A 24,907-nucleotide genomic window follows, 5' to 3' on the forward strand; every position below is an offset into this window, starting at 1 on the left:
TTTGTTACTTCTTCAAAAAACTCAATCAAGTTTGTGAGACATGATTCCCCACGCACAAAGCCATATTGATTAGGGATAATCAGTCCTTGCCTTTCCAAATACATGTCCATCCTATCCCTCTGGATTCCCTCCAACAACTTGCCCACCACTGAAGTCAGGCTCACTGGTCTATAGTTCCCTGGCTTGTCCTTACCACCTTTCTTAAACAGTGGCACTACATTAGCCGACCTCCAGTTTTCCGGCACCTCACCTGTGATTATCGATGATACAAGTATCTCAGCAAGAGGCCCAGCAATCACGTCTCTAGCTTCCCACAGAGTTCTAGGGTATACCTGATCAGGTCCTGGGGATTTATCCATTTTAAGCATTTCAATCATCCAGCACTTCCTCCCCTATAGTATGGACATTTTTCGACATGTCACCATCTATTTCCCTACATTCTATATCTTACATATCCTTTTCCACAGTAAATACTGGTGCAAAATACTCATTTAGTATCTGCCCCTTCTCCTGCGGCTCCACACAAAGGCCGCCTTGCTGATCTTTGAGGGACCTATTCTCTCCCTAGTTACCCTTTTGTCAATACTCATTTAGTATCTGCCCCTTCTCCTGCAGCTCCACACAAAGGCCGCCTTGCTGATCTTTGAGGGACCCTATTCTCTCCCTAGTTACCCTTTTGTCCTTAAATGTATTTTGTAAAATCCCTTTGGATTCTCCTTAACTCTATTTGTCAAAGCTATCTCATGTCCCCTTCTTGCCCTCCTAATTTCTCTCTTAAGTCTACTCCTACTATCTTCTAAGGATTCACTCGATCTATCCTGTCTATACCTGACATATGCTTCCTTCTTTTTCTTAACCAAACCCTCCATTTCTTTAGTCACCCAGCATTCCCTATACCTCCCAGCCTTTTCTTTCATCCTATCAGGAATATACTTTCTCTGAACTCTCGTTATTTCATTTCTGAAGGCTTCCCATTTTCTAGCTGTCCCTTTACCTGCAAACATCTGCGCTCAATCAGCTTTTGAAAGTTCTTGCCTAATACTGTCAAAATTGGCCTTTTTCCAATTTAGAACGTCAACATTTAGATCTGGTCTATCCTTTTCCACCACTATCTTAAAGCTAACAGAATTATGGAGGCTGGCCCCAAAATGCTCCCTAACTGACACATGCCTTATTTCTCTGGAGTAGATCAAGTTTTGCACCTTCTCTAGTAGGTACATGCATGTACTGAATCAGAAAATGTTCTTGTACACACTTAACAAACTCTTCTCCATCTAAACCCTTAACACTATGGCAGTCCCAGCCAATGTTTGGAAAGTTAAAATCCCCTACCATAGCCACCCTATTATTCTTACAGATAGCTAAGATCTCCTTACAAATTTGTTTCTCAATTTTCCTCTGACTATTAGGGGGTCAATAATACAAGTATCCAGGAATATCCTCCATCAGCATAGATGCAATGCCTTCCCTTTATCAAAAATGCCACTCCCCCTTCTTTCTTGCTCCCTTTCTATCCTTCTTGTAGCATTTGTATCCTGAAACATTAAGCTGCCAGACCTGTCCATCCCTGAGCCATATTTCTGTAATTGCTATGCTATCCTAGTCACATGTTCCTAACTATGCCCTGAGTTCATCTGCCTTCCCTGTTTGGCCCCTTGCATTGAAATAAATGCAGTTTAATTTATCAGTTCTACTTTGTTCTGTGCTTTGTCCCTGGCTGCCCTGACTATTTGACTCGCCTTTGTTCTCAACTGTACCAGTCTCAGATTGAAATCTTTCCTCAATATCTCCCTGGGTTCCCCCTCTTTTCCACCCTCCCCACCCAGTAGTTTAAATCCTCCTGCGCAGCTCGAGCAAATTTCCCTGCCAGGATATTAGTCCCCTTCCAATTTAGGTGCAATCTGTCCTCCTTGTACAGGTCACTTCTACCCCAAAACAGGTTCCAATGATCCAAAAACATGAATCCTTCACCCGTACACCAGCTCCTCAGCCATGCATTCATCTGCTCTATTCTCCTATTCCTGCCCTTACTAGCTTGTGCACCGGAAGTAATCCAGATATTACTACTGTTGAGGACCTCCTTTTTTAAATTCCTGCCTAAATCTCTGTAATTTCCCTTCAGAATCTCAACCTTTTCCCTTCCTATATCGTTAGTTCCAATGTGTACAATGATCTCCTGCTGGTCCCTCTCCCTCTTGAGAACATTCTGCACCCTCTCTGAGACATCCTTGATCCTGGCACCAGGGAAGCAACACACCATTCTGATTTTTTGGTGCTGGCCACAGAAACGTCTGGCTGTACCCCAGATTAGAGTCCCCTAACACAACTGATTGCTTGGAACCCAACGTACCTCTCTTTACATTAGAGACAGTCTCAATATCAGAAACTTGGCTGTTCGTGCTACGTACCCCTAAGTGTCCATCTCTCCCTACACTTTCCAAAGCAGAATACTTGTTTGAAATAGGGATAGCCACAGAAGACACCTGCACTATCTGCCTACCTCTCTTATCTTTCCTGGAGTTAACCCATCAGAAACAAATCCTGAGACAGAGAGGGAGCGAGGAAAAAGGAAACTTAAGCTAACTCCAAGCCCCAGTGGAGAGGCATTGAATCAGAGGAGAGGGGCGGCACGGTGGCTCAGCAGTTAGCACTGCAGCCTCACAGCGCCAGGGACCCGGGTTCGATTCCTGCCTCGGGCAGCTGTCTGTGTAGAGTTTGCATGTTCTCCCTGTGTCTGTGTGGGTTTCCTCCGGGTGCTCTGGTTTCTTCCCACAGTCCAAAGATGTGCAGGTGAGGAGAATTGGCCATGCTAAATTGTTCAGAGTGTTTGCTTGGATTAGTCATGGGTAAATGTAGGGGAATGGGTGGGCTTTTCTTCGGAGTTGTGGACTTGTTGGGCCAAAGGGCCTGTTGCCACAGTGTAGGGAATCTAATGTAAAAAAAAAATGAATCAATTAACTGAATATTCAATTATCTGAATTCAATAGTGCCTGCCCAACTCGCTCGGATAATTGAGGTTCCTCTGTACACTTGAGCTATAATAGGTTTTTACAGAGTCAATATACTTCAGATTCCAGTTTCTGCAGTAATTTGCTCCTGCTTCATAATGATGTACAACATATACAAATGCCACAGCGTTGACATCGGGAGCTATTTCAACTTTGTACCAGCAGTAAATTTGTGCTTTGTTCAAGTTGAACTTGTTTGAATATTTGAATCTCAAGTTGCCACCAGCGTTTTTTTTTAATAAGTGTGCGACCCATATAATGTTTTTAGTTTTATAATTTCACTTTGCTGTAGATATAGAAAATGATTATCCTGACTGGTCTTTTAGATTCATTTTAAAATCAAGCTTTTTGCTGTGGTTCAAGAAGAGATTATGCCACTGCCTTCTCGAGGGCTGGGCAACTACTATCTGCTTTGGCATTGGTATCTGTTCTCAGCTACTATTTGTTGTCAATTTTAAGTGCAGATGGAAATTGAGAATAAAAATAAAAATAAAAACTGATCAATTCAGGAAAAAACTGCCAATTCTTCCTGACCTGAGCTTCTTTCCACCTGAGCAATCCTTTTGGTATCTTCCTGAGGTCTGCTGCGGAACTATCTCTATCAACAACATGACCAGTTTTTCTATCATGTAAAGACTTTTTAATCATGTCCTCTAGATTTAAGCCTCAATCATTGATATAAACCACAAGAGGTAAGGGGGTGGGGTGGGGGGGGGGTGGATTGGGAGGAACCTTGAATAAGAACACCTGTGACCAGCACACTTTGCTTCCTACCACTGATCCAATTTTGGATCATTGGATCTCATGGGCTTTTACTTTCTGACTAGTTTGTCAAGCGGAAAAGGAACATTGGAACAGGAGTAGGCCATTCAAGCATGTTGAGTCTGCTTCACCATCTAGTACAATGACGGCTGATTAAACGCTTCGATATCTTTAACCCACTTTATTCGCATAACCCTTTACACCATTGATAATCAAAAAAATTATCAAACTCTACTTTAAATATACACACTTAAATTTCCATGGTAAATTCCAAAGATTCATCACCCTCAGTAAACAGAATTCTCCTCCTATTGGTCCTAATTGATATCCCTCTTATTTTTAAATAGTGCCCCCTCCCCAACTCTGTCTATCCTTTTTAAGTAATTTCTAGGCTTCAATGGGAATCGCTTCTCATTCTTAGAAACTCTAGCTAATATGGACGAGTTCAAGAAAGCTTTTCAGAATGTCTAAGAGTAAGTCTGAACTGTTGTTGCACACTCTCTCTCTCTGGCAAAAGTAACTTTTTTTTTGAGATAAGGAGACCTGGTGTGGTCTAACCAAGCTCTTATGCAACTGAAGCAAGACTTCACTACTCCTGTCGTGAATGTGCTTGCAAAAAAAAAGCTAACGTTCAAGAGTCTTCTGATAGCTTACTACACCTGAATGGTAACTCCCAGTGATCTACTGAAAAAGACAGTCCAGTCCCTTCTCATGTTTACACTTTCCAACTTCTCTCTTTGAGGAATGTTATGCACATCTGTTCCTTCTACCTCACATTTTTCCATATTATATTTCATCTGCCTTGTTCTTGCCTAATCACCTAAGCCTGTCCAAGTTCCCCCAAGAAACATTTTCCATCTTCCTCAGCACAGACTTCTGCTTCGCTTTATATCATCTGCAAATTTGGAAATATTATATTGGTCCACGAGATCGAATTATTGAGATACAGGCAGTTACTGGGTTGTGAATGGATTCTGTTCTGGAGTCTGTTTGCAAGTCTTTGTCTCCAAATTGAAACACATTGGAAAGTGTAAGCACAGGAAATGTTTGTGTGTGGATCTTTAAAAACTAAATCAAGTATGGGATCATATTAGTAAATACTAACATTTGTAAGTCTGATGTTGATTGAATCAGGGACTGCTTGTATATTAAATAAAGCTGGGTCTGAACTAATGATTCTTGTAATACCCTACTAGTCGCATTGTGAAAACTTGACAATGACCCATTTATTTCTGCTCTGTCCCTGTATGTTAGCCAATTGTTTAATCAGTGCTAGTACCTTACCTGGTGTACTGTATATTTTAATTTTCCTGACCAATCTTGTGGGAGTCCTTGTCCAAAGTCTTCTGCAAAATCCAAATATATTCTATTAATTCCTCTCGACAATTTTGTTAATAACATCTTCATAGAGTCAGAGATCTACAGCACAGCAAAAGGCCCTTTGACCTCATCGATCTGCACTGGTCAAAAACAACCACCACCTATTCTAATCCCATTTTCCAGCACTTGGCCCATAGTCTTGTATGCCTTGGTGTCATAGTATACGTTTAACTTGTTCTTGAATATTGTGAGGATTGCAGCATCTACCACCCTTTTTGGCAGAGTTCCAGATTCCAGTCATTGGAATCTGGTGAAAACCAAATCCTCACATCTCCAAACCTCCAGCCCCTTCCCTTTAATGATATGTCTCCTAGTCATTGATCCCTCCATGGAAAAAGATTTCTTCCTGTCTTTGTCCCCTCATAATTTTACACATCTCAGTTATGTCCCCTGACCCCCTTAGCCTTCTCTGCTGCAAGAGAAACAGCCCTATTTTCTTAGAATCCCTATAGTGGTGAAACAGGCCATTCAGCCCAACAAGTCCACACCCACCCTCTGAAGAGTAACCTACACGGACCCATTCCCCTACTCTATTACTCTACCCTGACTAATGCACCTAACCTACACATCCCTGATCACTCTGGGCAATTTCGCATGGCCAATTCACTTAACCTGCACATCTTTGGATTGTGGGAGGAAACCCACATAGACAAGGAGAGAAAGTCGCCTGAGGCTGGATCAAACTCTAGTCCCTGGCACTGAGGCAGCAGTGCTAACCAATGAGCCACCATGCTGCCCTATTCTAGCTAACCTCTCTTCATAACTAAAACTCTAATATTTTGGAAAAGCAATTTTGAATTTAAATAGGTTAGTTGTGAGGGTATGAAAGTGGACCCAGTGAAAGTGAGCTTGCAAGGACATCCAAGGACGTTTCGTAGAGGCAAAAGTATTTTTATAGTTTTGTTTGAGGTGCAAATCAACAATGATAAATATGTTATTGCAACCAGTACCATTCTGACTTGATGTTCATGCAACTGTTGTTGCAATAGTGAAATGTGTTAAGAAGCCTCCCTTTTCCCTTCCTAGCCCGTGGCTCAGATCTTCCCAAAGTGAGAATCAAGATTCTCAGTGGGGGCAGAAGCTGAAAGTTTTGGCTTGTGAGCTCCAAGGAAGTGATGAACGCCATGGGGCTGTCTGATTGACCTAACAGCTGCCCTCCCACATTAGCAGACAAGCCCCTTGAACATTTCCAGTCCTCCTCTGCCTCCACTGCTGCTGCCGCTGCCGCCTCCTACAAATACATCCCTACTTTTACTGAGGGATCTTGACGATGACTATCAAGCCTTGAAGTGATGTTATATTGGGGCAAAGTTTGGGAAATGCAGCTGATAGATGATGTGCCACACTGGTAAAGACTATACCTGACTGGGAATCAGTCTGGGATCTTTACAGTGTTAACCCACATATTGCTTTTACAGGGAAGTATTGGGAGAGTTTGTCTTGTTTGACCAAACACTTTCTTACTCAAGCACTTTGAAAACTCAATGGTTGTCCCTTAATTGTTGCATTTGTGAGCAATTTCTTGCTTGACATTGATCTTTTATTATTGCAGCAATGTACAATTTGATATTTGTCTCTGTCATTTCAGATGGCTTTCTTAGATCAAAAGAGCATTTGGTGGAAATTTAATACAAATTGTCTTGGAGTTGCATCCAATAACCTGTCTACAGATGACAGCACTTTCAATTTGAGATGCTATTCAGGAGTTCTACTTATGTTTACATTTCTACCGATCGCTTACTTGAAGCAGCAATGTAGTAATATGTTATATTTACTGAAATGTCTCCCATTTGCAGCCTGCAGCCAACAAGAAACCTGAGAATGAATAACCCTTCCATCAAGAGAATAGTGACCAATGTTATCAAATCTCCTGAGGATAAACGTGAATATCGCGGATTGGAACTCTCTAATGACATTCGTGTGTTACTCATTCATGATCCCACTACTGACAAGTCTTCTGCAGCCCTGGATGTTCACATTGGTACTAATATCAGTTAAAATATTAATGGTTCTTCTGTGTATCCTTTGTGAAATGTGCTTTTGGTATACAATCTTGATTGTTCCTGCTTACACAGTGGTTCAGCGGTTAGCACTGCTGCCCGTCTGTGCCAGCGACCTGTGTTAAATTCCAGCCTTGCAGCGGTCTGTGTGGAGTTTGCATGATCTTCCCATATCTGCATGGGTTTTCTGTCAGGTGTTACATTTTCCTCCCACAGTCCAAGGATGCGCAGGTTAGGTGGATTGACAATATTAAATTGCCCCATAGTGTCCAGGGATATGCAGGCTGGGTAGATTATCCGTGGTAAATGCTAATTGGGGCAGACTCAATGAGTCGAATGGTCTCTATGTACACTGTGATCCTGTTCTGTTTTTAATTATTATCAAACTGGACCAACGCAAAAAGAATGGGCATAGCCATATGATTTTGTCTTATCCTTCAGACCAAAGCAATTTATAGTGCTGTATCTTTGAAATAGTTATGACCATGTTTTAGAAAAGCAGGAGGATGATGAGGTTATGACCTATGCATTCTTTTTAACACACGATAAACTAGTTAATCAATTATCATCCATTTTTGCCTGACTTTGAAAGCTTTCATATGATACCGGGGTTGATAAGTCAACTATTTTGACTCTTATCGTATCTAATCGGCACATTGAACTTACCATTTTAATTAGCACAATCACTTCTACTTTGAGATTTTTTTTTAACTCCTGGTTCTTTTGCTGAAACTGCAAGCTCTAATTTCATGAACATTCTTCGTGTACTGTGTTGCTGAGCACTCAGCCTTAGTTGAGCTGCAGTTCATTTCAGTTAAGCTGAAACCAGAGCCATTATCTTTGCTTCTGCCAATAGCTTTAAACCTTTGTCAACAGTTCACCTTCTGGCCACTTTCTCAGGTTGAGCTCAGCTTTTCACCACCCCCGTGCCCTACCTGCTGCACGTTGTGCTTTGGTTGCGTATCTCTGTCATGTCGATTGCTGACTTGGAGCTTTGCAGCAGCCACAGGTTATTCTTTTTTTGATGTACGTTGCTGAAATAATTATATCTGGCTGTTCAAATGCTGGTCAACCATTCGTCATCCATGCTGTTTAGGTTTAAAGTGATTCCAAATTCTACTCCCCATACCCTAGTTCTGCTCACTATATCTGCAATTGTCCATTTTGGCCTTTTTTGGTTTAAGGCCCCCAACATCGTTCAAAACCCTTTATTGGTTTGTATGCCTCTGATTCCTGTAAATGTCACCTGTCATAGAATCCTACAATGTAGAAAGAGACCATTCTGCCCATTGAGTCTGTGCTGACCCTCTGAAAAATGTCCCATCCCCTCCACCTATCCGTGTGACCCTGCATTTACTGTGGCAATCCAGGTAGCCTGCACATCTGTAGAAACTATGGGCAATTTAGTCTGACCACTTGGCACAAATCACCTTTCTTCCATCTTTTACCTTTTTATACATTTTTGTCTCCCTTTTGTCCCACCATTACTGGCTTTTTTTTTTCTGCTATTTAGGTAGTTTCTGGATTTCCTTATTTGAATATATAACAAACTTAGCAGAATATTCATAATTTCCTTGCTAGAATGTTAGAAAGAATATCTCTCAGAAGGAAAATGAGAATTCCCTGCAAGAGTTTGAGTGGTTCCAATTTGTTAATCGTTATTCAATTCTTTGGACCTAAAGTCCTTTTTTATTGCATTAAATAGTTATGCGCTCAACAATTTTACTCCATTTAAAAATGGAAAATAAACTATTACAAAACAAATTTAAAGATTTTAAAATATCACAAGCCCTTGCCTGTTGTCTCTCGTTCCTTTTATGTATCGAGCCTGTGTCTTTCCCTGGACCTGTACTCTCTAAATTCCTATCAATTAAAGTTACTTAATTATCTTTTTTAAAAAAAGATTATCCAACTGGCTGATATTTGACTTTTTCTTGTCATTCATTTGAATTAACAAACATTGACTATACTATTTCTACAAGTCAGCAAGTTTGTCTGTCAAGATATAAGGTTGTAATCGTACAATTTAATTGTATTATTTTAAAAACGTCCTTTTTAACTGAGAGTGCTTTGAACATTGTTTCACACTTCCTATTGTGCATTTCCTATTGTATGTTTTTTAAAAAATATGCTCATTCATCATTTAATAAATATTTTTGAATGTTATAAGCAAAATGTTTAGGATTTAAGCACAACCTTTAAACTGTCGTTTTCCTAATTTTTATTTTTGTTTCAGGCTCCTTGGCAGATCCCAAAGAGATACCTGGACTTGCCCATTTTTGTGAACATATGCTTTTCTTAGGAACTGAGAAGTATCCAAAGGAGAATGAGTACAGTCAGTTCCTCAGTGAACATGCTGGGAGCTCAAATGCATTTACCAGTGGGGAACATACCAACTACTATTTTGATGTATCAAATGAGCATTTGGAAGGTGCCCTGAATCGGTAATTGTCGATAGAATAGTTAATTTCCTTGTTTTGTGTGTTCATCTGTCTGTTAGCAGCTGCACACTGTTGTTGCACTTCTTTCGCTTTATACCAGACCTTCTGTTTAGATGAAAAACCCCATTATGTGTGACCCTTCATATAGTTTGAGGAGTGGAACAGCTCATTTCAATGTGCTTACTTGGGGAAGCTGACCTTTTTGTAATTGGATGTACTTATCTTGTTTTCATATCTTAACAGGTGTAAGTAACTTATGCAAAATTAATTTCCAATACTTTTCTGGCAGAGGGCTTTTGTACATTTGAGAACTTGTGTACTTCTCCTACTTCCTCCACTTCTAGCAAATTGTTTTGGCCTTTTAAATAACAGCATTGGACGTTAATTAAAATATAAAATTCTCAATCAAGTCACCTGTCCGATAGTCTTTTGCTCCCCCCACCCCCAGCCTAGATGAATGGGACAGGCTTTAGCTTGGCTATTGCTGCCAGAATATGCCTGGCATGCACAGATTAGGGTGCACACCTTATTTAGTGGAATATTGGCTGAATTGAGAGTGTTAGGCATCCTCACCCTTGTTGGTCCATCCGATTTTACCTTGGAGAAAGTGAGGACTGCAGATGCTGGAGATCAGAGCTGAAAATGTGTTGCTGGAAAAACGCAGCAGGTCAGGCAGCATCCAATGAGCAGGAGAATCGACATTTCAGGCATGAGCCCTTCTGCCACAGAAGAAGGGCTCATGCCCGAAACGTTGATTCTCCTGCTCCTTGGATGCTGCCTGACCTGCGCTTTTCCAGCATCCGATTTACCTCCATTGCATCCATTCTGGACAGAACTCATGCCTTTTGAAATGCTCAAAACTATCAAAATAATCAGATATTCAAAAACATTAATTCTAACTACAGTCAGTTCTTTATAATGTGATGGTTTTTTTTAGATTAGATTCCCTACAGTGTGGAAACAGGCCTTTCGGCCCAACAAGTCCACACCGACCCTCTGAAGAGTAACCCACCCAGACCCATTTCCCTCTGACTAATGCTATGGGCAATTTAGTTTGGCCAATTCATCTGACCTGCACATCTTTGGATTGAGAGGAAACCCATGCAGACACTGGGAGAATGTGCAAACTACACACAGTCACCTGAGGCAGGAATTGAACCCAGATCCCTGGCGCTGAGGCAGCAGTGCTAACCACTGAGTACTATGCTGCCCTGTGCAACTGTGTGTTAGAGAAAAGTTGTGCATTGCAAACAGTGTTTAGTGTTGGCAATGTAATCATGTTACAGCTAACACAAATTTTTAAAAGTTTGTCCTTTAGAAACAGCATCCCTAATTTATCAAACAGGTTACATTGAATTTACGTTGCCGAAACGCACATAATAGCAGAATGACCTGTACTCCTAGAAGATGTCAGGCAAAATTATATGCAGTCTCCTTGATAACTGTCTACAAAAACCCTGTAAAGCTGAATCCAGTATTGGGGTTTGGAGCTCAGCTAATGAATTTCCATGCATAGCTGCTTAAAAAAAGTTCAATAGAGTCAAATACATAATACATATTTTCAGTAGTGGCCTATTTTTCCACAGCTTCAGAATGCTCAGCAGATGGTTGGACGATTGATCAAAGAAAAGTTAACTCTCAGGATTCAAATGACATTGGAATTTAAGTACTGTTGAATGCAGTGAAGCAATTTTATCCCCAATGTTAAGCGCACTAATACCACTAGCACTTAAATAATTCTGGTCTGTTTATTGGTGTTGACATCTTGAAAAGAGCTGTGTCACATTTAATATGTACTAATACAGAGGAAACTTGATTATCCAAATACCAGTTATCTGAAAATTGGATTATTCGAAGGAGATCTCAAGGTCCCGAGAGAAACAAAATGATGTGTTTCCAGCAGTGATTGTGTCTTTTGTTTAGTGATTATCTCTCTCTTGCGCTCCCCCCACACACACTGGTGTGTCTACAGAATGGTGTACCCTAACACCCCCCCCCCGGAATAATCTCTCCAACATTGTCCTGTACAGGGCAAACGTGGAACCTGTCAAAAGTTGTGTGTGGCTGTGCTATTTGGGGACTTACCCCACAAAGGCAGCAGTCTTGTTGTGCAGTCCGGTTGCCCTAGAAGGGGTCCAAGGGCTTGACAGGTGGCGGTGAGGGGGGTGTGGGGTTGGACGAGGTTGAGTGGGCAGGGTTGGACAGGATTGGGGGCCCGGGATGTTATATGCTGCTGCAGTCTCCTGAATAGGGAGCAGACTTTAAAACTCCGAGCCCCAGAGGATAGGGATTTAATCGATTATCTGAGCGCAATATTGTCCACCCATCACATTCGGATGATAGAGTTTCCACTGTACATTGAAATGCAAATTGTCAGCACCTTTCAAACTTACTTGTCAAATATTTTGTGCAAATGAACTTGTGCTCACACCACCTCTGAACTCCAGTAAACTGCATCGTCTACCAAAACTGGCCTGACTTGGTGGCAATAGTGAGGAGTTGAGAGTGGGATGCTGGAAAGGAGCAGCAGGTGAGGCAGCATCAGAGGAGAAGGAGAATTGTTGTTTCAGACAAGAGCCCTTCATCGGAAATTAATGAGGCAATAGTGAGGAGTCTAGAATGTCCTTTCCTCCATTAGACCAGAAATAGACAGGATTGCAGAACACCAACATTGGACCTGGTTCCTTAAAATTGCACGTGAGAGAAATCTCAGAATACAGTCTTATCTGCCATTTTTAAATCCTGGCTCTTCCATTCCAATATTGACTGATATTTGAAAATTTAGCCCTATAATTTTATTTTTGGAATTTAGTAAGTATTCATCCTATCAATCAGAGCTCTGGTAGCAAGGCAGTGTTATTCTACTTCTATTTTCTTTCTTTCTGAAGCTTGCCATTGACCACTTGCGTAGATAGCAGTAAATAGGTAATATTTTAACCAAACACCATTTATGATACTTTGCTGATAAGTAGTCTGTCTCTGTTGGAATTTTGCTCTGTATTGTTTTAGGCACATGCAGTGTAGCTCTCTTTTTAAAGCAAATGTCGTGCAATGTGGATGTTTGTACCTTGAAGCTTTACTTAATCACTTTTTTTAATATAAATTAGGTTTGCCCAGTTTTTCCTTTGCCCTTTGTTTGATGCCAGCTGTAAAGATCGAGAAGTCAATGCTGTTGACTCTGAGCATGAGAAAAATCTAATGAATGATGCTTGGAGACTGTTCCAGTTGGAGAAATCTACAGGCAACCCAGAACATCGGTTTAGTTCATTTGGAACAGGTTAGTCTTTAATACCAGTTCTGATGAAGGATCACAGACTTGAAATGTTACCTTGATGATCTAAACAAGATTTGGATAGTCCATTGCTTCTCTCCTCCCACCCCTATTCCACTACACTTAGCGTAAATATAAATGCTTTATCCAGCTACTGATATCTCCAATTATACTCTTTTAATTCTAAATCTAGTATGGATAAAGATCCATCAACCCAAAATTCTTTTCCGACATGGCCAAATTATACATTTTGTGAAAACGAGACTTATTTGCAAAGATATGAAGTGATGAACACAGTTTGAAGTATAAATGTCTACCCTTCTTTAAAAAAAATGTGATCTCTACCTTTTTCTTGTGCAAGTTATAAGCCCTCTCCCTCGACCAGAAACTATACTGGACCAGGCACAAAGATACTGTGGCTGCAAGAGCAGATCAGAGGCTGGAATTCTGCAGCAAGTAACTCTTCTCCCAACTTCCCAAAACCTGTCTTCCATCTGCAAAACACAAGTAATGTGTGACAAACCACTTTGCTGAATAGTGCAGCTCCACCAATACTTGAGAAGCTGAGCACACCCATGAAAAGAATCCTGGTATCTGGATTGGTACCCATCCGTCAATGTCAGCACTCACTCCCAATGCCAGTGCACAGTGGCAGCAGTATATACCATTTACAAGATGCACTGCAGAAATCACCTAGGCTCTGACAACAGCAGCTTCCAGTTTTGCAATCTCTATCACCTAGAATGACAAGAACAGCAAATTCATGGAAACACTGCCATCTGCAAGTTCCCCACTCACCATCCTTATTTTGCACGATATTACTATTTTTTTCTCTGGATCAGAATCCTGAAACTTCTTTCTGAATAACACTGTCAGTATACCTAAATCAAAATGAGTGTGAAGGTTCACGAAGGTGGTTCATCATACCTTATCTCTGCAGTAACTTAACAGGGCACTTGGTTCAAGGGCATTAGGAATTGGCACCAATGCTGGTCAGCCAACAATGTCCACATGTTGTGAATTTATTTATATATCATATGCATTTTTCATGTATTAACATAATTACTATTCGAACTGGACTCTCTTGAACTTGGATGTTTATATTGATATATGAATATAGCAGTGTCATTTTTTTTGGATGAACATACAATTATTGCTTGAAGATTTCTATTCTACATTCTTAACTATTCAAATGATTTTTGAACTTGTACTTTGTTTTAAATAGACATTGTCCTATTAAATTGATGTATCTGTTAGTAACTGAGAAATACACATGCTGATAGGCCAACAAAATAAACTTGCATTCAGGCATTTTAAAGTCCAAAGGGTTGCTTTTTCTTCATTATTCTTTCATGGATGGTGGTGTTACTGACCAGGCCAGTATTTGTTGCCTATCCCTAATGTCCTCAAACTAGTAGCTTGCTCAGTCATTTTAGAGGACAGTTAAGAGTCCAGCCATATTAATGTAGGTCTGGAGTCACATGTAGACCAGATCAGATAAGGAATCAGATTTGGTCCTTAAGGAATGTTGATGAATCTGATGGTATTTTATATATTCAGTTGGTGGAGGAATTTGAACCCATGTTCTCCTATCTCTGGATCACTAATAATATTATCATGATACCACATTTGTCCTAAATTTTTCAACTTTTTTTTATCTGTTGTCTTTCAAAACTGTTAATCTTAGCTAGCTGACCAATCTCCGATCAGCCAGGTAGACTCCAGTAGGTCAGGATGTTTACCTTCAACAAAAATGTACCTTCAACATGACCGGGGCAATGTGTGCTAGTGTATGGTTTCTGTTCAGCATGGATCAATCACTTTGGCTGCTGCTGCTTCATTTATAATCAGTTCATCAGCTGCTTCATAAAAGCAGGCAGAAATACTCAGCAACTGCAAAACAAAACTTCTGTGCATTTTAACATTTGCTGTTTGCTCAAGTTTGAAGATTAAGCTTGCTTTTATTATATTTTAAATGTATTTGACTCCACTGTAATTAAGTTGAAAATTGTTCACTCCTCACTCTAGTCTTCACAATAATCTGTGCCTTAGTCTCAGTGGTGTGTATTTTCAAGTTGTCTCTAACTTGGATTCAAACTAATTTTGTATTTGTCATTGAGGTGGCACAGTGGCTGTCTGTGTGGAGTTTGCACATTCTCCCCATGTCTGCATGGGTTTCCTCCAGGTGCTCCAGTTTCCTCAATCCAAAGATGTGCAGGTCAAGTGAATTAGCCATGCTAAATTACCCATGGTGTTAGGTGCATTAGTGAGGGGTAAATGTAGGGTAGGGGGAATGGGTCTGGGTGGGTTACTCTTCAGAGGGTAGGTGTGGATAGTTGGGCTGAAGGCTGTCTCCATACTGTAGGGAATCTTAATCGAATCTAATTTCTCTGTCCTGTAGAAAAGGAGAATTTAATATAGAATGCTTTCCTTGCTGACAAATTACATTTAACAATTTGAAAGAAATTGGTGAAAAGCAAGGAAAAGAGAAATTGAGCCATTTGAAAGAACAGGTTGGAAATAAAAACTGTTGCAGCACTGTGGGAACATGTACCATAAGCATATGTTGCTGTAGCTTGACTTTTGAAAATAGTGTCTTTAAAGAATATCTTGGAGGTTTTTACCAAAAGCAATGCACTTTCAATTATACTCTAATACAGCAGTATAATTTGGCAAGAAGTTTAATTTTAAAAATTGGACAGCGAGAAAGTGATTTTTTTTCAACAAAACCCATTTAAACAGGAAGATATTAAGTGAGTGAAAAATTGAGCTGAATGGTTACTGAATGATTGATTGATCAGTTCTCTTGATTTCACTTGCATGTACACAGATTAATTTGAGTGCTTGCATTGGACAGGCCACAAGAGAATTGTGCGCATCCTGTATTTTCAGAGATTTGTCAAACTATTCTGTGACTGATGTGAAAGCACCAATATGGGTGTGAGAAAATCATCGAAAATTATCTGAATATTACAAGATGGCAGAAAGAATGCCTGCAGTTTTTCTAAAATTGGTTTGCTTATTTTAACTTTTTTTTTCTGCCTGAAGTGTCAACATTGTTTTCTGTCTTCAGTGTTTCATATGATTGAAGTCCATTAAATAAAAGTTAGAATCATTCAATAATTCTTGCACCGAAGGAGGCCATTTAGTTTGTGAAGTCCATTAACACTGTCTGTAAGGGCAATTTAGCTATCCAACTTTGATGTCTTTTTTTAATTTGCCCATAAATTTACAATTCTTTCCCTTCAATTAGTTATCCAGTCCCTTTTGAAGGGCACAATGGAACCTGCCTCAACCACCTGCTGAACCAGTGCATGCCAGATCATCACTGCCTATTGCTTTTCTGTTCTTTTGCTAGTCACTTTAACTTTGCTTCCACTGTTTTGCAATGTTTCAGCCAATAGGAACAGTTTCTCCCTCTGTATTTTGAACAGATTGTTTACAAACACCTCTAGCAAATCACCTTTCAATTTTCTTGAAGGAAAGCAACTGTGTTCTTGTGAACCTTTTCTGTCCCATCTCGAAAACCTTGCTGTTCTTATTTAGTGTCTCCAATCAGACACACTTTTCCAATTGAGATTAAATCAATGTTTTGTTCAGGTTTATTATAACTTCCTTCTATATCTTTACTTTTATTTATAAAACTTCAGGATCCTCTATACCTTTATTAACCATCTTCTCAGCTTGGCCTGCCATCTTCAATGCTAAGAGAACAGGTAGCAAGTCGCCCTTCTGTTCCTACACTCAGTTAGAATTGTGCCTTTTTATTTTCTGTTGTGATTTCTCGGAAGTCGTTTTTTTTTTAAATAATCTGCAATATCAACAGTGAACTTTCAATGAACCCTTTTAAAGAAACCATTCAGAAAACTAAACAATCTTTCAAAAATTAATGCCTTCAAGCAATGTTAACTGCAGAGCATCTTTGGGGGAAAAAAGCTTATTTTAGAAAAAATATAATCAACCTGTTCGGACTGTTATTCCACCCTTTGGAGCAGGTGGGACTCTAACCTGGACCTCCATTTGACCATGAGGACCCAAAGCATCCTTGTAACAGTGTTTGGGTAATATTAAAAGCATCCTTGTAACAGTATCCAAAAATCACTTCGCACTCCAGTGTTAAATTTCAAGTGCAATGCCTCTTCCTGTATCATCAATCTGTCCATGTCCCTTGAAGTCTATCTCTAGCCTTCTCTTAATTCATACTACAGTTTTGTAGTATCTGCAAATTTTAAAATTATGCTTGTACACCCAGTCTGTGTCATGAATGAATGTCGAGGAAAAATTGATCCTGGTGCCAATCCCTAATGAATTCCACTGTATATGGAAATGATTATGACTGTGTTCTAGGCTGATGCTTGGTGTAACACAAGTCTTCACCTTATTAGGAAGGAGGACTTGTCAGGGAGATTAAGTATGGTTGTTGGTGTCTGGGTTGATATTGGGTGATCTACTCAATTTTGTTCAACATTTCAGTAGCACTTTGATAGAACTGAGAGCTTGCTGGTCACTTTGAATTCTGTAGATCTGGAATATATATATTCCAGACCATATAAGGAAAGTTAAGTAAACAAATGAGAGAAGATGAGAGGCAATTATATGGAGTGTAGAGTCTGCTCCCCATTCAGTGTGATCATGTCTGACCTCCAACTTCAGTTTTCCTGATGACCTCATATATTTCTCCATTCTCTGAAAGACCAAACATCTGTCTATTTCAACCTTTTGAATATGTTTAATATTAGTGTGTCTGTAGCCTTCTGAGGTCAAGGGTTCCAAAGATTCAAAACCCTTTTCAGTGTATAAATTTCTCCTCCTCTGTTCTAAATAGTCATAGCATGTACAGCATGGAAACAGACCCTTCGGTCCAACTCGTCCATGACAACCAAATATCCTAACCTAAGTTAGTATTTGCCAGCACTTGGCCCATATCCCTCGAAACTCTTCTTCTTTGTGTACCCATCCAGATGCCTTTTAAATGCTGTAATTATACCAGCCTCGTCCACTTGCTCTGGCAGCTCATTCTAAACACTCACCACCCTCTGTGTGGAACAATTTTCCCCATTGGTCCCTTTTATATCTTTCCCCTCTCACCCTAAACCTATGGCCTCTAGATCTGGACTCCCTGCACCCCAGGCAAAAGACCTTGCATATTTATTCGATCCATGCCCCTCATGATTTTATACACCTCTATAAGGTCACCCCTCGGCCTCCGGTGTTTCAAGGAAAGCAGCCTCTCCCTATTGCTTAAAACCTCCAACCTGGCAACATCCTTGTAAATCTTTTCTGAACCCTTTCAAGTTTCACAACATCCTTCTAACAGGAAGGAGACCAGAATTGCATGCAATATTCCAACAGTGGCCTAACCAATGTCCTGTACAGCCGCAACATGACCCCTCAACTTCTACACTCAATGCTCTGACCAATAAAAGAAAGCATCCCTAACCCTAACCCCCCTTCACTATCCTATCTACCTGTGACTCTACTTTTCAAGGAGTTGTGAACCTGCACTCCAAGGTCTCTTTGTTCACTCCTGTTCACTCTGATTTGCTTTTCCAAAATGCAGCACCTCTCATTTATCTAAATTAAACTCCATCTGCCACTCCTCAGCCCGTTTGCCCATCTGATCAAAATCCTGTTGTACTCGAAAAGTAACCTTTTTGCTGTCCACTGTACCTACAAGTTTGGTGTCATCTGCAAACTTATTAGCTATACCTCCTATGTTCACATTCAAATCATTTATGAAAATAACGAAAAGCAGCCGACCTAGCACCGATCCTTGTGGCACTCCATTGGTCATAGGCCTCCAGTCTGAAAAACAACTCTCCACCACCACCCTCTGTCTTCTACATTGCTACTTCTCCCTGTATTCCATGAGCTCAGCCTCCCATGAGGAACCTTGTTGAATGCCTTACTGAAGTCCATATAGATCACGTTTACCGCTCTGACCTCATCAATCCTCTTTTGTTACTTCTTCAAAAAACTCAAATAAAGTTTGTGAGACATGATTTCCCATGCACAAAGCCATGCTGACTATCCCTAATCAGTCCTTGCCTTTCCCAATACATGTAAATCCTGTCCCTCAGGTTCCCTCCAACAACTTGCCCACCACTGAGGTCAGGCTCACCGGTCTATAGTTCCCTGGTTTTTCCTTACCACCTTTCTGAAATAGTGGCACCACATTAGCCAACCTCCAGTCATCCCTGAGACTATAGATAATAACAATTATCTCAGCAAGGGGTCCAGCAGTCACTTCCATAGCTTCCCACAGAGTTCTACAATACACCCGGTGAGGTCCTGGTGATTTATCAGTTTTTATGCATTTCAAGACATCCAGCACCACCACTTCTGTAATATGGACCTTTTTTTGAGATGTCACTCTCTCTATTTCCCCACATTCCATTTCTTCCATGCCCTTCTCCACAGAAAATAATGATGTGAAATAATCGTTTAGTATTTCCCCCCCCCCCCCCCCCAATCTCCTGCAGTTCCACACATTGGCTGCCTTGCTGATCTTTCCTAGTTAACCTTTTGTACTTAATGTATTGGATTCTCTTAACCCTATTTGCCAAAGCTATCTCATGTTCCTTTTTTTTCGCATTCCTGATTTCCCTGTTTAAGTATACTTCTACTGCCTTTATACTCTTCTAAGGAATGATTTGATCTCTCCAGTCTATACCTGATATATCCTTTTTTTTTATTCCAGGAGAAAGTGAGGACTGCAAATGTTGGAGATCAGAGTCACGAGTATGTTGCTGGAAAAGCACAGCAAGTCAGGCAGCATCTGAGGAGCAGATTCCTGATGAAGGGCATATGCCCGAAACGTTGATTCTCCTGCTCTTTGGATGCTGCCTGACCTGTGCTTTTCCAGCAACACATTCTCGACCATATTCTTTAGTCATTTTTCTCAACCAAAACCGCAATTTCTCTAGTCATCCAGCTTTTCATACACCTCCCAGCCTTTCCTTTCACCCTAACAGGAATATACTGTCTCTAGATTCTTGGAGTTATCTTTTTTTTTTTGAAGGCTTCCTATTTTCCAGTCGTCCCTCTTCATACAAACGCCTGCGCCCAATCGGCTTTTGAAAGTTCTTGGCTAATACTGTCAAAATTAGCCTTCCTCCAATTTAGAACTTCAACTTTTCCATCACTTTTTTAAAACTAATAGAATTATGGTCAGTGGCCCCAAAGTGCTTCCCCACTGACACCTCAGTCACCTGCCCTGTCTTATTTTCCAAGAGTAGGTCAGGTTTTGCATCTTTGCTAGTAGGTACATCCACATACTGAAGCAAAGTTTTCTTGTGCACTTTTAGCAAATTTCCTCTCCATCTAAACTCCTAACACTATGGCAGTCCCATGTTTGGTAAGTTATAATCCCCTATTATTCCTACAGATAACTGAAATCTTTTTTTACAAATTTGTTTCTCAATTTGCCACTGACAGTTAAGGGGTCTATAGTGCAATCCCAAAAAGTGAACATTTTTCTTATTCCTCAGTTCCATCCGAATCACTCTTCCTGTAACCTCCCCCCTCCCCATTTTCTATCCTTCTATAGCATTTGTATCCTGGAACATTTAAGCTGTCAGTCTTGTCCATTCCTGAGCCACAATTCTGGAATTGGAATGAACTTCCAGTCCCCACCCAACTTTACTATTTAAATCCTCCCAACCACCTCCAGCAAATCTCCCTGCCAGTATGTTAGTCCCCTGGTGAATTGAGGTTCAATCTATCCTCCTTGTATGGGTCACTCCTACCCCAGAAGCGATTCCAATGATCCAAAAATGTGAACCCTTCTCCCCATACCAGCTCCTTAGCCATTCATTCAAATGTCCTTTCCTCCTATTTCTACCCTCATAGCTCGCAGCATTGGCAGTAATCTAGATGTTACTACCGTCGAGGGCCTCCTTTTTTAAATTCCTTCCTAACTTTCTATATTCTCCCTTCAGAATATCATCCTTTTCCATTCCTATGTCTTGGTTCCAATGCGTACAATGACCTGCTGGTCCCTCTCCCTTTGAGGACATTCTGCACCCTCTCTGAGATATCCTTGATCTGGCACCAGGGAGGCAACATACCATTCTAACTTTTTTTTGCTGCGGGCCACAGAAACTTCTATCTGTGCCTCTGAGTAGAGAGTCCCTGAACACAATCGATTGCTTGGAACCTGATGTATCCCTCATTATATTAGAGCCAGTCTCAATCCCGGAAACTTAACTGTTCGTGCTACATTTCCCCACAAGAGTCCACCACCCTCTCCGTTTTCCAAAACAGCATACATGTTTGAAATGGGGATAGCCACAGAAGACTCCTGCACTACCTGCCCCTACTGCTACCTTTCCTGGAATTAACCCATCTAGCTGATGGTATCTGTGGCTTTTGTCCCTTCCTATAATTGCCATCCATCACACCCCCTAGCTCTTGTAAATTCCTTATTGCCTCCAACTGCAGCTGCAACCAATTAATGCGATCTGATGGGTCTTTGGTTGCAATTCCTTTCCTGCAGGCATAATCATCAGTAACATGGAAGCTCTCCCTGAACTTCCACATTCAACAGTAAGAGCACATCACTCTACTCAAGCCGTTTTTGCACCGTCACAATCTACAGACCCAGAAAATAGCACCGTCCTTTTGCTTTAAAAGCATGTTCCAGGTTAACTTGGTAGTTATGGTTTATGTTTTCAAAATTTAATCGAGACAGATCTCAATAAAGCATGTAATCGAAAAAGAACTCACTCTGCACACTACTGTGATTTACGGCAAGGTTACACTTAAAAACTATGTACTTATCTGTTCCTGTGCTGTGAACTCTCCCTCACAGGTTCCTCCAAGGTCAGCTGTGAGTTTCACAGTTTGTTAATTTTTTCCTTGATGCACTCCAATGTCCAGCAATACGTGAACTCCAACAGCAAAAGCAGTAACTAGGCAAGGTTCACTGCTGTGTCAGTTAGCAGTGTAGCTTTCTTTCTCTCTCTCCCTTATAATCATGTGGCCTTTTGTCTGCCTTCCTCTTTTTAAAAGTCCCTTTGTTTGAATTTTTTTTCCCCAAAGTTCTAAATACAACAGCTTAAAAGAGTAATTGCTGCTCCTGGAATTTGATGAAGTCACTTCTAATAGCTAAAATACCACAAAAAAAGGATCAGCTCTTTCAGCCACAAGTTTTCCCTGTCCTCCATCTTGCATTACTGAGAATCTTTTGATTGGGCCTTTTCACTGAAACTGTACCATTTTTGTTTCACCTCTTTGCTGGGGAATCTAGAGGGAGAAGGAAACAACCTCAATCTGTCACGTCAAGTCCTTTCATGATCATGCAAGTTACAATGAGATCGTCATGTCTCATTCTTAAATGAAGAAAATATAGACCCAATTTACTTAGCCTCTAATGAACCTTAGCTGTCCTGTCTCCAATGTAAAGAAAATTTCTTTCAAATATAAAATTGCACACCTATGATATCGACCAGAGCATGTCCAACTGTAGAAAAATTTCCTTTTCTAATCCTCTTGCAGTGAAGGCCACCATGCTATTTGTTTTCCGACTTGTATGTTAGCACTTTGTACGAGTACATCAACTCCGTCAGGATAAACATTAATGCGTTTTGCACATTTTTAATTAAATATTGCTTTTCTATTCTTGAAACAGAAATGAATAACTGCAGATTTTCCCACATTTTACTCCATCTACCCTTATTGCCCACTCACTTAACCTGCCTACGTCTCTGCAGCCTTTTCGTGTCTTCTTAGTTCCCACCTGGATTTTGTATTATGTTATTTATTGATATTCTTACTGGACGAATCAGATTCCACACTGAAATTTGACTTGGTAAATCGTGTCTTGTTCTTATTTGGCATAGTGGTCTCACTAAATGCAAACACAAAGCTTCAGAGTTTGTTTTAACAATAAAACAGAAATTTATTAACCAAAAGAAAAGATTTTTTAAAAAAAGGAATAAACCAAGCTAGTTTTATATAACACTTTTTTTGAAGGCCGCAATAAAAGTGCAATCCCGTCTATATTAACACTACAGTACTCAAACACCACTTATAATTCCCTTCTGTTATTGCTATGGGTTTGACTTACTACTTTTAATTTCAAGTCGTCTTGATTAGATTAGATTCCCTACAGTGTGGAAACAGGCCCTTCAGCCCAACAAGTCCACACCGACCCTCCGAAGAGTAACCCACCCAGACCCATTTCCCTCTGACTAATGCAGCTAAACACTCTGGGCAATTTAGCACGGCCAATTCACCTGACCTGCGCATCTTTGGATTGTGGGGGCAACTGGAGCACCCGGAGGAAACCCATGCAGACAATGGGAGACTGTCTGTGTGGAATCTGCACAGTCACCCAAGGTTGGAATCTAACCTGGGACCCTGGTGCAACAGTGCTAGCCACTGTGCCACCCCACACAAAGTCGCTAAGTTCAGTTTTGAACAATCCCTTTGGTATTCTAGTTAAACATTCAGGTCGGGAACTTACAAATTAAAACTCTTATATAGAGGTGACACATCTTCTATTTCTGTGAGCTAACTGCTTTTTTTTTTTTGGAGAAACTTTAATATGTCTAACTTCAAACAGGACTCTGAACTAAAACCAAAAGATTCCCAAGCTCTGGGTGCAAAATAAATCATTTTCTGTTCCTTCTAACTGAAAGTAATCTACTGCTGTTTAGTATTTGTCCCGTTGTGAAACACTCTCAATTCAAACAAATTTCCATTTGCACTCCAGTTACTCTCTGTTTTGCTGAAGTTTTTTTCAAAAAGACTCCACAAATGTTGACAAGGGAATCATTAATCCTCGTCATGCACAGAGACCAAAACTTACATGCCATTCATTCAAAAGAAACTCCAAGATAAATGATATTCAAATGTACTTTTCACAGATTTTGCATCAGAATCATCAAACTTTAATTCTTCTCTCCCCTTGTCTAACAAGGAGAAGGAAATTAAGGAAAGCGCAGGTAGCGATAGACAATTCTGATGGCAGTGCATTCTATGGAGCGTAAACATTGGAAGAGATTGGTTGAGCAAAATGGCCTGCTGGTGCTGAAAATTGTATGACCATATAGACTAGCACAGTTTTTTTTTTTTGCTATACACTGTCTCTTAAAACTGGCACTGAAGTTAACTAGAGAGTTCTCCTTATCTGGTAACCAGGTATTAAAGAAAATTTCTGCCTGTACTGTTTTTGATCTAAAATATAATAATTTGTTTTAAAATATTAGTTTTCTTGACATTACTGTCCACTTGATGTAACCACAAAGGTAAAATGACAAAGTTAAAGTTGAGTGGTCAATGCTGACGCCTGTGCATTTGGAATCGGGTATTGCACTACAACATCTCAGTGGGTAACTTCACTCAAGGTGTGGTGGGGGTGGGGGAGGAGAGTGGACATTAGATCTGTTGACAATGCTCACATTGTCTAACCTACTTTCACTTCAAATCTGTCCTTTATTGGAAGGTCAGATGGAATGTTTTGGCTTTTGGACTAATATGTCACTTTGTCTCTCATGCTGAGTGCAAAAATAACTGTTTCAGTGACTAACTATCACATACATCCTTTTTGTGTAAAATTGTTTGCACAAAATAGCAATGCTTTGTGTCATATTAACCTTAATGTGGACAGCTGTGACTCAGTTCATCGAGCTTGTATTTGAGTCAGTTTAAATCTTCAATTCTGCTCCAGGATTTCAGAGAAAAATCAAAGCTGACACTCCAGAGTTAGAATAAAGGAGTGCTGCACTGTTGAAGTTCTTCAGTTCTGACGGATAATGATTTTCCTGACATATTTGACCTAACTCTGTTTCTCTCTCCAGCGATGCTACTAGACCTGCCAGCAGCATATTCTGTTTTTATTTGAGTTCCATCTCATTGTTTTGGTGTAAAGTTGAGTCTTAATGAGCAAATTCGCCAACACATAAAATTACTTGAATGTGCTTTATTTAGCTGCATAAACTGAGACCTGCAAAAGCGATTTGTAAGAACTGAAATTATGTCCACAAACTCTTCAAATGTGTGGCCAGATGGTTGATATGTAAACTCTCCAACCCTCCAACC

The 24,907-nt window shown here is 40.3% G+C and overlaps 1 protein-coding gene across 5 annotated transcripts in view; it reads left to right on the plus strand.

The window, feature by feature from the left end:
• ide (insulin-degrading enzyme) overlaps positions 1-24,907 on the plus strand; it is a 119,512-nt gene that overhangs the window by 3,206 nt on the left and 91,399 nt on the right. For all 5 annotated transcript variants that reach the window (XM_043712498.1, XM_043712496.1, XM_043712500.1 and 2 more), the window contains exons 2-4: positions 6,947-7,131; positions 9,387-9,594; positions 12,699-12,868. In XM_043712498.1, the coding sequence (XP_043568433.1) occupies positions 6,947-7,131; positions 9,387-9,594; positions 12,699-12,868 (563 nt within the window). The remainder of the gene's footprint in view (positions 1-6,946; positions 7,132-9,386; positions 9,595-12,698; positions 12,869-24,907) is intronic.

This window comes from Chiloscyllium plagiosum, chromosome 22 (genome assembly GCF_004010195.1).
Source record: "Chiloscyllium plagiosum isolate BGI_BamShark_2017 chromosome 22, ASM401019v2, whole genome shotgun sequence".
NCBI lineage: Eukaryota > Metazoa > Chordata > Chondrichthyes > Orectolobiformes > Hemiscylliidae > Chiloscyllium > Chiloscyllium plagiosum.